General features: G+C 48.3%; 1 protein-coding gene across 1 annotated transcript; it reads left to right on the forward strand.

The window, feature by feature from the left end:
- The first annotated feature begins 12,616 nt into the window (after window positions 1-12,616).
- On the forward strand, window positions 12,617-13,609 carry LOC104082162 (E3 ubiquitin-protein ligase RNF13-like). Its single transcript, XM_009585176.1, has one exon. It carries the CDS (start codon window positions 12,617-12,619, stop codon window positions 13,607-13,609), a length of 993 nt encoding a protein of 330 aa, XP_009583471.1.
- Window positions 13,610-13,823: the final 214 nt, after the last annotated feature.

Below are 13,823 nucleotides of genomic sequence, written 5' to 3' on the forward strand. Positions count from 1 at the left end.
GCAGATGCATGGCTGGAAAACTGCTCCAGCTTTCTCCTCATTACAGGGAAGGAGGGGCCATTTCCATTTAACAAGCTGCAGAAACATCTACAGTTTGATAACAAAATAACAGGGGCCACATCCTCCACCAGCACAACCTCTTTTTGCTCTGAGGAAGTTTTGGGAGCTGTGCTGATTTCCACCAGCCATGGATCTACTTTCTGCAACATATCATGCAAACCATCAGAAAAAGATCTGTAGTGGGTTCAGGCATGAGGTGAAAACCACAAGGGTCAGTGGCAAAGCTGCTAAAGGAGAATCATTGCAGAGTAATGTCCCCCTGTGCACTGCAAACTGCAGATGAAAAGGAAAAGAAACTTGGAGGGCCTGATTCTCCTTCCAGTTTTAACCGTGCATCAAGAGGACTGATCCCAGAGGAATCAGTTACCCCTTTTCCCCAGCAATTCCAGGTATAAGCAGCGTCTTGGTTAGATGCACCTAAAAGGGCAATATATCTGCTCCTCCATCCCGCCCGGCACTGAGCATCCCCTGGGGAGAGCAGCACGGAGGGCTGCTCCGTCCGTCCTTCCTCACAATGCCGTCTGGCTCTGTCAGCGGCATTGCCCGACGCGCTCTGCCGTCAGACCTTTGCGTGCCAGATGCCCTTATAGGCAGCTGCACACAGGATTAAGAGCAACATGTGCAAACCATGTACAATTATGTGCAACTGTTTCTCCGCTGCAAATAGGTGGAGTAGCAATGGAGAAGCAGTTACAGTCTCGCATTAGTAATTTCCAAAGGACAGTTGTGTGGCCACTGTCCATTACAGCCAGGGCAAATGAAGATGAATGAAAGTGAGTTTGGATGCTCCGTATGCCTCTGTTTGTTTACTGGATTACGGGAAACATCACAAGGGAAAATTTCCGAGGGCAAACAGTTACAACTTCTACCTGAATCCCAGAAAATAATGCATTTAGCTGCAGATGCAAAAATCAAGTCACCTGAGATTCAAGTTTTACTTAGTCCTACCTCTCCATCGCTTTGCTGCAGTGGCTCTCAGAGCTCTTATCAGCCATAATCTCCAGCAGCCTTACATGGGAGATGAACAGTGGCATCCCCAGACTGCAGAGAAACCGTAAAGAAATAAAGCCATGATGAAAAAATGAACCTGGGAAGACCCTTAGGAGCTGTCTCAGGGGAATGGAGTACCACCAGGCCCCAGCAACTTCACCTGGTACGGGGGGAGGAGGGCAGAATGTGGAGCTACTAAGGAATAAACCCTCAGCATCTCAAATAAAACTCCAAAAGACTGGGGACAAAACAAACTCCATGGACATACCTGAAAATTTGGCCTGAATTTCAAGGTCATGTAGTAAATTAGCAAAAACAGGACACAGGTGTCCTGAGCATGATCCCTTTCTACCCTAATCAGCATGGCCTCACATAACCATTTGTGCAATTGGCTTATTTCACAGAGTGACTTATAGATGCTATTGTAAGCAGAGCCAGTCAATATATTTATTTTCCTCTTGATATACAGCTACGATAGGAAGCCATGCATGAAGTTTATTAAACCTGGCTAATTTTCTATCAGTTCTGCAAAATATCGATTCTATGCATTCAGTTATCTGGCTCAGCCTCAACCTGGAAAGAGAATCATTTAAAAACAACAAAAAAAGCATCCAATTCCTCTGAAACAAAGCTAATCTGAGACTACAAAGTGTCGCTGTTCTCATGGGCAGAGCCCTTTGATCGATTGAGCCAAAGACAACTGTGTTATTTAGGAGCCATTTGCAGGCTGGCAAATTAAACAAGTTTTTTTTTTTTTCCTAGAGGGTGGATGGGGGGAGGAAGTAACAGCTTTACAGTAGCAGTAAAACATCCAAATGATTTTTTTTTTTATTCCTCTGACAGAGCCAGATTCTGCAGGTTATAGGGGCAGGAAAGCAGCAGAGAAGGATCTGCCATTCTCCATCTCCCCAGGACCACCGCAGGGGCTGAATCCCTTTGCTGTGCCAATATTTTGATGTCTCCCTGGTGAGTCAAGAGCACTGCTGGCCTCTACAGGGGTACAGAGCAGGATCCTGACACAGTGAAAGCATGGAGGAGGTACCCCAGTGATACATTAGCAGGGTCCAAGCCTCGTGGGAGGGTGAGCATTTCTGTAGGACACTAGCCTGCACTGCTCCTGAGCACCCTGGGCAGACAATACTTGAAACGATGAGTTTTTGCAGGTGTCTGGTTCTTGAGAGCACAACTGCAAGTCCTGTCTCAAGCTTAACCCCGAACTCTCTGCCTTTCTCAGAGCATTTGCATAGTAAAACCAGAGGCAGGGAGTTTTCCATCTTTAAATCTTAAAGCTTAACTGATATTCTGCACAGGCCAACCATTATTGTGTCCATATTGTGATGGAAACCAGCAATAGATGTAAAGATGCTATCTAAAACAATATGGCGGCATGTTTTACCACGTCAATCTCCAGGTGCCTACACTTGGATTAGCACGTCAGGCCAACTTTCAGCGACTTCCTTTGGTTTAAACTTAACCTGCTGCTTCTCCTGTGCCGTAGGCTGCTCAAGACCAGCTGCGAAGCATCATTGTACAAGACAGAACATATGCACAAGTAAACAAATTAAGGCTATCTCCAAAACAACAGGCCCCTGGCTTCCTGGAAGAGCTGCAAAGAGAAACTTAATCAACAGCAGCGGGTGAAACGGTAAAGGGGAGGAGATGGACCTCTGCTAATGAAGGCGATGCTTTCAGATTGCAAATGCTTGCTCACAGCACACGAGGAGGCAACGGCAGGGTCAGCGCCAGTGACACAAGCAGCACACGGAGCCGGCAATCATGCTGGCTCCAAGGAAACTGGTTTTCACAGCGCAGAGCAGCCAGTTTAAGCACATGTGGAAAGAAAAACAAGGGTCAGCCTTGCCCCTGCCTGTTACGGGGGTGAGAGCTCAGCTGTCAAGGCCAGATTAGGGCCAGTATCACAGCCTCTCCAGGCCTCCCTGGCTCCCTCCCCAGGGGCTCATTAACGGTCTGAAGTTGCAGCAGTTAAATCAGTTGAATACCAGGACAGTTAAATCTCTGCACACCTCTGCGCAGATGCTTTAGCATCAGTTTAAGCCTGCCTGCCACTGGCTTCACCTTGTGTCTTTAAATGAAGGAGTGCTGATGTGGGAAAAGAAAATAGCAGAAACCTTTCCCTGTGCTTCCCAACTGCAGGCAGGTCCCTCTCCAGCTTCACCTCGGAGCTGAGGATTCTTCTCTGCTAAAATCCTCTGCCTTGACCCTACAGGCCCAACTGGAGTGCAGTTGCTTGCAGTGTACCATCTTGGGAGCTCATGACCAGCAAAATTAAACTGCAACAAATTTTATTGCAAAGTGCGATAATTTAGCACTGAAGAAAATCCGTATTTTTCAAAAAACACATGCATGCACCTGGCTGTTTGCTCCTCTCTAACCTTACGTTTTTATGACTAGCTAAATCTCCCTGGTTTTCCTTTTACCCTGAAAGAGGAAGGCAGTTAGCGTATGTTCTCTTAGCAAACCTGGAAACCCTCCGAGATATCCCAAGGTCTCTCAGGCCAGTTCTTGCAGCCTGCCTACTCGCTCTGCACACCAGACTCACCTCCCTTTGCCAAAGCAAGCTGCTGGAGGGACAACTGGGAGCCCCAGCTCCTCCTTACCTCAGGCCCCAGTCTCAGAGCAGAGTCTGGCACTGAAGTCTAAGACAAATCCCCTGGTGTGATAACAAGCAGTCAGGGCATCTGAAAGCACGAGCAAACTGCCCACGATTTATTTGGGGTTACATATGCCATCACTGGGTCAGAGCTACTTTGCCTCAAGAGGGTGTAACATCTGCTTACAGCTATAAAACAAAATTAGGACAGTCTGACTTGCGATGGGTCAGTGTATTCGCATGCTCACAGCCCCGTGCAGGATGCAAACATCCTACAAGCAACCCAGCTAGGGGAGAGCACTCTCACCCGTCATGCACATGGCTAGACCTGGGCAAGCCTGAATTTGAAGGAGGGGCTGTTCAAATTTAAATCAGGTAAAAATACAACTCGCCCCTAGTCAAAGGCTGAAAGGTATGAGCTGCTTCATTATGGTGTGTACCCTTGCTCATGAACACAGGTTAAATGGAGAGGGGAGTTTTCTTTGGCAGATGGATGCCCACAGACAGAGCTACCACAGATTATCATCACACCTTCAGGTCAAACAGATGTTTTCTTCCAGATACAGATGTGCCAATGGAAGAGATCACTGCCCCAAGATGCTATTTACTCCCTCCCTGCCAGATGTTCTTAGGCCTACAGTCCTGACAGCTAACAGAGAAAGGTATTTAAAATAACTGGCTGATTTAAGACAAGTGTCTCCTTAATCCTAAGCAGTTAGAGGTTGTTTTATGCCCTAGACTACAAAGGTTTGTATAGCTAGTTCATTATATTTTTAAAGCTGCCTTAATGTAACAGTAGAGGATCTGCTATTCATCTTAGGCAAGGCAGGAGGAAAGCTAGACTCACACTTAAGTTGGAAGAAATAAGAAATATGTAATAACCTAGATCTTATTACTGCACAACCTAAAATCCCCTAGAAGCACATGAGAAGAAATCAGTGTCTTCACTACCATAAAACTGGTGGAAGTTCATTGCTGTTTCCTCTTTGCAATTTCCCTCTCTAGCTGGAAGGGCCTGTATCTGGGACTGAAACGTGGAGAAGTCTGACTCTGCACAAAGGATCAGCACCTCCATTTGTAAAAAAGCAGCACGGCTTTAATCCTCTTGCTCTCCCCAGTAACCAGGAAAGCTGCAATTCTTTATTTCTGAGCCACTTTTCTCTGTCGACACACGCACAGGCACACCAGGCCCAGCAAATATGGAATCAAAAGCCACAGAGAAGCCCATTCAGCTGAGCGCCAGCATTGGTCTGGATGGGTTCCTAATTCACCGTGTCAGCAGAGGACACCAACACCAATGACCAGCACTGTCAGGGAATAAATCAGGGAAATGATTCCTCGATGACTGTTTCTGGGTAGCAATATCTGTGCAGATCCCTGAGCATCGCTGCTGAGCACAGCCAGAACCCCTTCCCTCTCTAAACACCCTCTTTCCTTTTACCCTAGCACCATCTCCTTTATAACCTCCTCATTTAAAATCCCAACCCTTTTCTGAAGTAGCAAGTTCTCAAATCCAAGAAGGGATCTCTTTAGGCCAATCTCAACAGGAAGGGAAATCCCAGCCCATTCTGCAGGAAGCCCACAATACCTACAGCATTTCTGCTGGCTCCTGGAGTCTGAATGAGCTGCATCTCATTGCTTTTCCAACCCATGCCGGTTTTCCAAGTCCTCTTCCCAGATAAACCAGCATCAAGGATGAGCAAGGCAACTCGAGCCGTACAGACCTGCATGGCACTTGCAGAAGGGGCTCTGCATCACTCAACAATTAAATCCTGACATAGGGATGCGCTGGCTGCAGTCTGGCGTGTGGTTCCAAACATGGTGAGAAGCTCCATCCATAGCTTCTCCAGCAGCCTGGAAACCCCGTACTGCCCTGGTGGGATCGCTGCAGGAGGCTGACAGTGCCCTACGGTGTAGCTGTCATGAAAAAGGGGGTCTCTGAAGGGCTGCACTGGCACTAATCACATCTGAGCAGTGTAAGATGGCAGGATCCCCTCCATGACTATTGGGAAAAGAGCTGCACATGTAGAGACTTGCCTTCGCAAGTTGGATCTGGCACATCGCCGTGCCAAGCTGAGATGCAGGTCTGATTTTGGCTCCTGCTGCAGAACCCCATCTCGCTCACTGAATCCAGTAATTTTCAAATCTGGGCTTTTGCTCGGGTCTCATCACTCATCAGCGGTGGATTGTGGGAGCTAAACTCCTTGCTGTAAAGCAGCGATTCCATTTTCCTCCGGTCTTAAGCAGCTTCAATCCATCTTATTGCATTACAGAGCCTGCACTGATTGTTCTGCTGTAGCGAGTAATAACAACTTGTACTTTGCAGATTACCCCAGGGAACCACGCTGCTGGCTCTGCCGAACCACCGGCTCTGCAGGGCAGGCACACATCTGCCCATCACCCCCAGAGAGAGAGATGGGGCCGCAGGAATGAACGCACAGAGAAATTGGGGTGGGGAGATGTGGAAGAGCGAACGGAGCTGGCGTGTGGCTGGTAGCCATGGGGAAATTGGGGTGCCCAGTCCTGCAAGGGGTGAACATCCAGGTGAACGTCATGGGATGGGGGACAGGGAGAGGGTATTGGGGAGGGAAAGGGATGAAAAAATGGGACGAAAGAGAACGGGAAGATCAGAAACAGCTGGAAGAGCATGTGCTTGTGCCATCATGGTGTAATGTCGTGTGGAGAGCAGGATGGAAAGCTGCTGTGACTGGGCTTCACTGGCACGGCATGGAGGAAGGGCAAAGCATGTTTTCAGCCATGAGACAGGAGCAGAAGCAGTTTTTGCCCAAATCTCCTCCTTTTTTGCACACCCAAATTCCCCAGGGCAATCCAAGGGGACGGAAACAGTCCCCTGTGAAACAACCCCCTCAGAGCTGCAGCAGCTCGCTGCAAGGCCCTGTCAGGGCTGTCACTGTGATGGACCACAGGAAAAAAGAAATAAAGATGGGAGATAAATGGACATGAGGAAGAGAAGATGGGGAAATGCGGAAGAGGTGTGAGGGGAAGGCGGAGGTGCCCTGTGAGGCAGCGGCCCTTGTGGAAGGCCAGAGAAGCTTCCAGAAGCTTCTGGCCTGGGCTGCCTCAGGCGCCTGCCAGGAGCCTCCCCCTTGGGGCCAAGGCACCTCAGCCCCCTGTCCCCGCTGCCACTGGCATGTGGCACCCACTCCTATCCTCTTTCTGTATGGCCACCATGTTCCTGTGCCTCCAGTGGGCTGCCAGCAGCCATGCCAACAGCACTGGGCCGGGTGGCCTACCTCTTGCTGCGTGCCTGGGGCTGCCCCTCACTGAGGGCGAGATGGTGGGCGGCCCTGCTCTCGGCCATGCCCACACAGCTTCCTTGGCCCTCAGCCCCCAGCACTGCTGGGCCGAGGCCCCTCCTGCTCAGCGAGGTGGACATAAACTCACCACCAAGTCACCAGGCTTTGAGGATGTGGCACCTGGTAATGGGGAGATCAAGGGAGCCTTGATCATGGTGGCCTTCCTCATGGACGTGAACACGAGGCTTTGGAGGAGGATCTGCCAGGCTGAGCAAGGGACCGTTACCCTCCTGGGTGAGTGCTGCTTCTGGGATGACATTGTGTGGAGCTTTAGCCACCATGCCTGCAGGTGCCTCACCCACGATCTAGACCTCCTTTACTATGGTCTGATTCTGCCAGTCTGCAAGATCACCAGCATCCTGGTCACTATGATAACAGGCATCCAGCTTCTTGCAAGATGCACGAAGAGTTACCAAAGCCAGAGGAAGAGCAAACAGCAGAGCAAGGAATGGTGGCCAGGGTCTCCCCCCAGCACGGTTGAGGGGGCTGCCGACGACCCTGAGTGTGCCATCTGCCTGCAGGTGTATGAACCCGGTGAAGCACTCAAATTGCTGTCCTGCTCCCATGCCTACCACAGCAAGTGCATCGACCTGTGGCACCGTGCTCAGCCCAGGAGCAAGACGTGCCCGCTCTGCCTGCACAGTGTGACCACAGTAGTGTTGATCCCCCTTGGTGCACACAACGGCAAGCGGGAGTAACCCAGAAAGGCTCTCCCAAACTCCCTCCTGGAAAATCAAGACCCTTCCCATACACACTCCCACCAGCTCTGTCTTCCACTCTCCCTACAAATTCAAGCTCCAGCCAATGTCTCTCAAGAAGCATGAGCACAGCACAGGATTAAAGAAACCATACAGAAATCTGGAAGGACAAACGGAATACTGAAGACATATCCTTGGCTCTGCGCAGTTTGGGCAGCTGATCACATCCAGGTCTGCTTCACACTAGAAAATTTTTGAGGGCCACAGCCACAGAACAGAAGCAGCAGGTAGCTTTTGCCAAGCCCCTGGACAGCTCGTCCTGAAGGTTCCTCCTCTTACTCTGTTTCTTAAGCTCTCCCTCCCAAAAGCCTCCAGGCAGGCTTATTCCAACAAAGGAGCTAATTACCACAGTTACTACCTAATTTTTACCACAAAACCTAGGTTGAAGAAACAAGCACAATTCTCTACATTATTTTTTTGCATGCAGATAATTAAAAAGAACAAAAAATCTGCTAAATTGAGATGTTTTTGCTTTATGTCCAAGGTTTGCAGGGCATTTTGCCAAAACTAGAAAAGGCGAGATATTATTTCCAGCACCAATATCTAATAAAGAAGATGTCTCCCTCCGTTGCAAAGAAAAAAGCTGGAACTGGAATCCATTTCCAGACATGGGTACTAAGTTGCAATGGCCCAGATTTGCTCAACGGCCTTTTTTAATTGTGGGCATTAGCAGATTATGGGTACTTTTGTAGCAGGTCCATAAATCACTGCTTTATAATCCTCTGTGTGCATTAGGGCCCAGATTATCATGCTTGTACATGGTAATAACAGAGGAGAGATTGCCTGGACCCCTGGGAAATCCAGGAGAAGCACCTGGTAGGGCACAGGAGCACGCGGTGCCGAAACATGTGTAGGGGACAGTGCACACAGCAGGGCTTGCAGAGCTCCCACAAACCTGCTCTCCATCCCTCTCCCATAGTGGTAAAGAGCAAGGCACAAAACCTCTCTGCGCGCATGACTCCATTTCTCATCTGCCCAGCTTGCATTTTGGGTGGTGACTCTGACTGTTTCAGCTATCTATTCTGAAAAGACATGGGTCATCCTTTCCTTTCATCCTAGATGAAAGGAGGTGGTTACATGCACCAGTTTCTAAATCAGCTCCTAGCAAAAAAAAAAAAAAAAAAAAAAAAAAAATCATTAACAAAAGGATGCAGGTCTGCCTTCCAGCTGGCTTGCTGCAGAGCTGGGGACTTGCTCAGTCAGCAGGAGGGAGGTAAGCGTGTCCCATATATCTTTTTTCTTTTTTTTTTTTTTTTTTTTTTAAGAGCAACTGGGAGCACTGGAAGCACCAAGGTTTTCACTGGAAGGTCACTAGATGGCCCCAGATCTTCCTTCACAGCAAATCACTAGTAGTTCAGCTCCGGGAGCCTAGTCCTCACTAATCCTATAGCATGACCCCAAAGGAGCAGCATGCCCTGATAAGAAGGGCACCGAGCTAGAACCAGGGATACCTGCCAAGATGTCTTGAGCATTTAACCCCCCATTGGCTTTTTCTGCTCCTCACCTTTGGCTGTTGAGGGCAGGGAAAGGCTGTTGTGTGTCTGTGCAACACCACTGCCTGTGGACCAGAAACACTGACTAATGCAGATAAAGGACAAGAAGTTTGATTATATACAAACTCACATCATCCCACTGCCAGGCTGCTCTTTTCATGCTGCAAAAACCTCAGAGGGGAAAAAGCCATCTGGACTTATTCCCTAAGTCAAATCAGTGCTGGATCTGGAGCCTGTAATGCGTGTTTTGTTGGAGTTGTAATGATGTCCACATAAGTCAGTCTCCCCTGCACCTCTGTTACAGTTTAAGCTGTTTGGGCAGGACCAGGGTTAGATTTTGCTAGCAGTTATGTGGGTCTAAATCAGCATTAAATTCCTCTGGATCGAGCAGATGCTTCTGTAGAATACAAGCAAAAGGAGGAGCTGGTTTTATATCCCAGCTCCTGCACTAAGTGTTAGCCCAAAGAAGAAGTATAAAGGAACACAGGGACTTTGGGAATGGTGGGGTAAGTGATCAGTTAATAGAGGTAAATGGTCTTTTCCTTTCTTCTAGCTTGGATCTTTGTTCAAGTGGTAAAATGGGACCTGTTCCCCATAACTGCTCTGCTCGTGCACACAACTGCTGTCTCCCACGTGTGGCTTGTTGACATTTAAATAAATTGCAATTATTCTGACAAAGGAGATTGCAGGGACTCCGGAGAAAATAGGTCAAGAATACGTCCAGGAGCATCTGCAATGTATTTAACACATGAATATAACAGGGGTAGGGCAGGATGAGGAGGACAGTACAGTGCTGGCTATAATGAATGCAGCATGGGGCTGGAGGCAGCCTGGCACAGCCCCACACCAGGGCGGGATGCTTGGCTTAACCTCAGCCAGCGGGAGCCAACGCCTCCAGGGCACTGATGATGGAGGAGGCAGACAGCAGTGATGCAAATGGAAAGCAGGGAGGGAACCAGAGCGGACAGGGCACCACTTTGGCTCTTTGAGCAAAGACCATCTTGGCCAAAGCCCTTCTTCAGCCCTCTTCTCCTTCCTTCTGCAAAAGCATTCAGGGATTTCGAAGGAGGCTAAGGACTAGGGTTTCCTATCTCATACTGCCTGTGGGTGGGATATGGGTATCCTGCTCCCCACCCAGACTTCAGCTTTTCCTCACTCCCCAGAGCCTTTTCTGTACCCCATTCCCCTCCTCCTTGCCCTCCAAACTCTCTTGAAGATTTGTCCTTTTGCCCACATCTCTCTGGGTTACTGCTAAGAGTTACTGAGATCCAAGTTGGAGACTGCAAACACCTGATTTCTCCTTTTATCCAAGGGTTTTGGTGAGCAAGCCAGGATAGCTGCTCACTCCTGCCTTGCCGATTCTAGGATATAAGAGGTGGTGCTGGAGCAGCCAGGAGATAACAGCACACAGAATACAAAGGGGATCGTTCCTTGGTCCCACATCTGTCACAGCTCACACAGACACATGGCTCCTTGTCCAGCCCCAAAGACAGACCTACCCCTTATGCAAGCAGCAGATCTCTGGCAGTACATAAAGCTTTGATCTGGAGGCAGAAGTAGAGCGTTGAGTGCAAGTAAAGGGGCAAAGATTTTAAAGAACACTAGGATGATGGATGCCATCACAAGAAGCATAAGACCAAGCCAGAAATGCACTCTCAAAAAGGTCTCCCAGTGTACCTCCGTTTTCTTCTTTATCTCTCATTCTACTAGAAAGCATTTGGCTTCTCCCCCCTCCCCAAACCTTTTCCTTGGTGGTTTTTTTTTCTTTTTTTTTTTTTTTTAAAAAAAGCATCAAAATGTCTCCCTGCAAGTGTAAAACTCTTTAGATGAGGGGAAAATAAAATCAATTTGAAATCACAGCTGCTGGGAGTCTCTGGCACACACACACACACACACTGTCTGCTGACATTTTCTGTAGCTCTTTTCCCAGTGAAATCTGTCTCAAGAAGAGCCCAAGGGGGCTAGTAACAAATCAGTTGCCTAGTACACAAGTGATTTTTTAACTATAGGTCCAGCACAACTGCACTGGAAACCACAGGGCTGCTCTCAAGTGGATCATTAAATAGAAAAGGGCTGTTTGTTAAAAGGTACAGGTTTTTAGGGATTTGTGGTTCCGAGCTGACCTGGGTTCACTGCATATTCAGACCTAGTTCGTTCTGACAGCCAGGAGAGCTATCGCATCCCATCAGGCTGATGTTCCTCTGGGCACCGAGCAGTCACCATATGAGTTGGGAATTGCCTGAAAGATGGGAGCTTCTGCTGTCAGTCTGGGAGGGAGGGACAACATTTGTGCCTTATGCTTTCCCCTTCTTTTTCAGCTTTTTCACCATAACCAGAATTTTAAAATCAGTTTTTATAGCTAGAAGCTAAAGTCTTTTTTCAGCCATTTGATTTCCAGCAGCTGAGGTTTTAAAGTAAATAAGGTGAAAAGCCCCAATACAAAATGGTAGCTCTCCCAAGCTCATCCACCACCCACTCTCACTGTGGTAGGACAGGAGTCCAACAAAATCAGCCCCAGCAAGAGCCCAGGTTTATCAGCCTCTTCAGCAAATCTAGCTGCTCACTCAGGGACCTTGAAGGTGGATCTGCCCTCTCAGAAGTTTGGGTGATGGCAGAGTGAGGCCACACACGCAAACAGAAACTTTCAAATTCTGCTAGCTGCCTTTTGGACTGACAGTTACTGTTTGACTTATTTCAAATGACAGAAACCCCTTTGACCCTAAGCAATTTATTTGGCTTGGTATTGGTTCAAAGACCACAATTTTAAGGAAGAAGTGCGTGTTCACCAGACCAATCCAAGTTGCCACACGACCCCCCCCCAACAGCAGACAGAGGCTAATGGCTCGTTCCCACTCTGCCATGTTTTCCAGGAATTGCTTTGGCCACCAGCATGAAGCATTCCAATCTGCAATGGGCACATAACTGATGGGGAGGCTCATTTATCCTGCCTGCACATCATTAGCAGAATGAAGTTGGCATCCTATCGGTACCCAGAGGGAGATGAAACTAGAAGCTATGTGCATGGAGCAGACCAAAAAGGAATAGGGGAGAAGAAGTTTAAGCACGTTGGCAGTAATGTTACATGACCCAGCCTTGGGAAACAGTCACTGGGTGATGTCACAGATCTGCAGAGATGATGTAAGGGTGTTGCTTAGCAGCTGGAGACAACAAAAGAGAGAAGTTCTATCCTGGAACCTCCAAGCCTACAGAAAACCTGCAGAAACCTCTAGGGCAGAAACAGGTTTTGATCTCCATCCTGTTGTGGCTCCAAGTCATGGCATAGTGATAAAACCTGGGTGGGATAGTGCCTCTGTGACTGTCTCTTACACTTTTCCTTTTGGGACCAGCCTGGAAATTTGTATTCTGAGCTACCCAGCTGCATTCAGCATGAATCTTCGGCTCCAACTTCTTCACTTTGTGGTTGCCACTGCCTTCTACAACACTGCTTTTGCAGAAGTCTTTGGTTACGTGGCTTACAATGACAGCTCCAAGTGTGTTGCTTATAAAGCCCTGCCTGCATGCTTTGGGCCACGACTCCCGGCAGAAGGGCTGACAGGGTATTTAACGAGGGTGATACCACCAAATGCTTGCCATGCTATAGAGAATCCTCCAGCACTAAGAAAGGCCTCCGAGATGTATATTGCACTCATACAGGGGTATGACTGCTCTTTTGTCAAGAAGGTCCTTCACGCCCAGCAGGCTGGATACCAAACCGCTGTTGTGTACAATGTGGATTCAGAGCAACTGATTACCATGATGGCTGATGACAAAGAAATCCAGCAGCTGATTAAAATACCATCACTCTTTACCGGACAGTCAGTCTCCCTCCACTTGCAAAGGACTTTGCAATGCGAGAAGAGGGCATACATCAGACTTCTACCACCCAAATACTATTTGAGTCCTTGTCAAGACAACGTTAAAATGCTGCAGGAAACTTTCACCATGCAAGATTTCAGGGACATATTCTACGTCATTATTGCCACTATCTCAGTTATGGTTGGCTTAAGCTGGTACAAGAGGGCTTGCAAGATAAAGCTGCACACATACAAGCAGGGAGACAAATACGAGACCTGTGTGATCTGCATGGCAGAGTACAAGGAAGGGGATTGCCTGAAGATCCTGTCCTGTTCCCATGCTTATCACAGTGCCTGCATTGACACCTGGTTCAATACCCAGCCTGGGAAGAAGACATGTCCCTTCTGCAAGCAGGGGGTGAACACCTATGGGCAGGCTGGTGAAGATGTGAATGAGGAAGAACAGGACCATGAAGACAATGCATTGAGAGAAGGGCATGAAGATGAATATGTTGAAGAGGAGAAATATAATGCAAGCACAGTGGAAGGGGAAGGGTTTGATGCACTGGAGAAAAGCACCATTTGAGCTGTGACAGGGATAAGTTATCATTAAACCAAGGAAAATCTCCCCTGTGCTTTCCTTCAGCTCTTGCTCCAGGCTAGCTTTTATTGGGAAGCAATTAACGCTGCAGTTTTGGCTGCCCCCCCCTGGTCCCCACAATAAAAGAAAGGCATGAAATCTCAGCTGGAAATATCAAAAACTCCTTGAGCCAGAGCAACAGGGGAGAAGCAAAAAGGAG

Source organism: Fulmarus glacialis, unplaced genomic scaffold, assembly GCF_000690835.1.
Source record: "Fulmarus glacialis isolate BGI_N327 unplaced genomic scaffold, ASM69083v1 scaffold26329, whole genome shotgun sequence".
Classification (NCBI taxonomy): Eukaryota; Metazoa; Chordata; class Aves; order Procellariiformes; family Procellariidae; genus Fulmarus; species Fulmarus glacialis.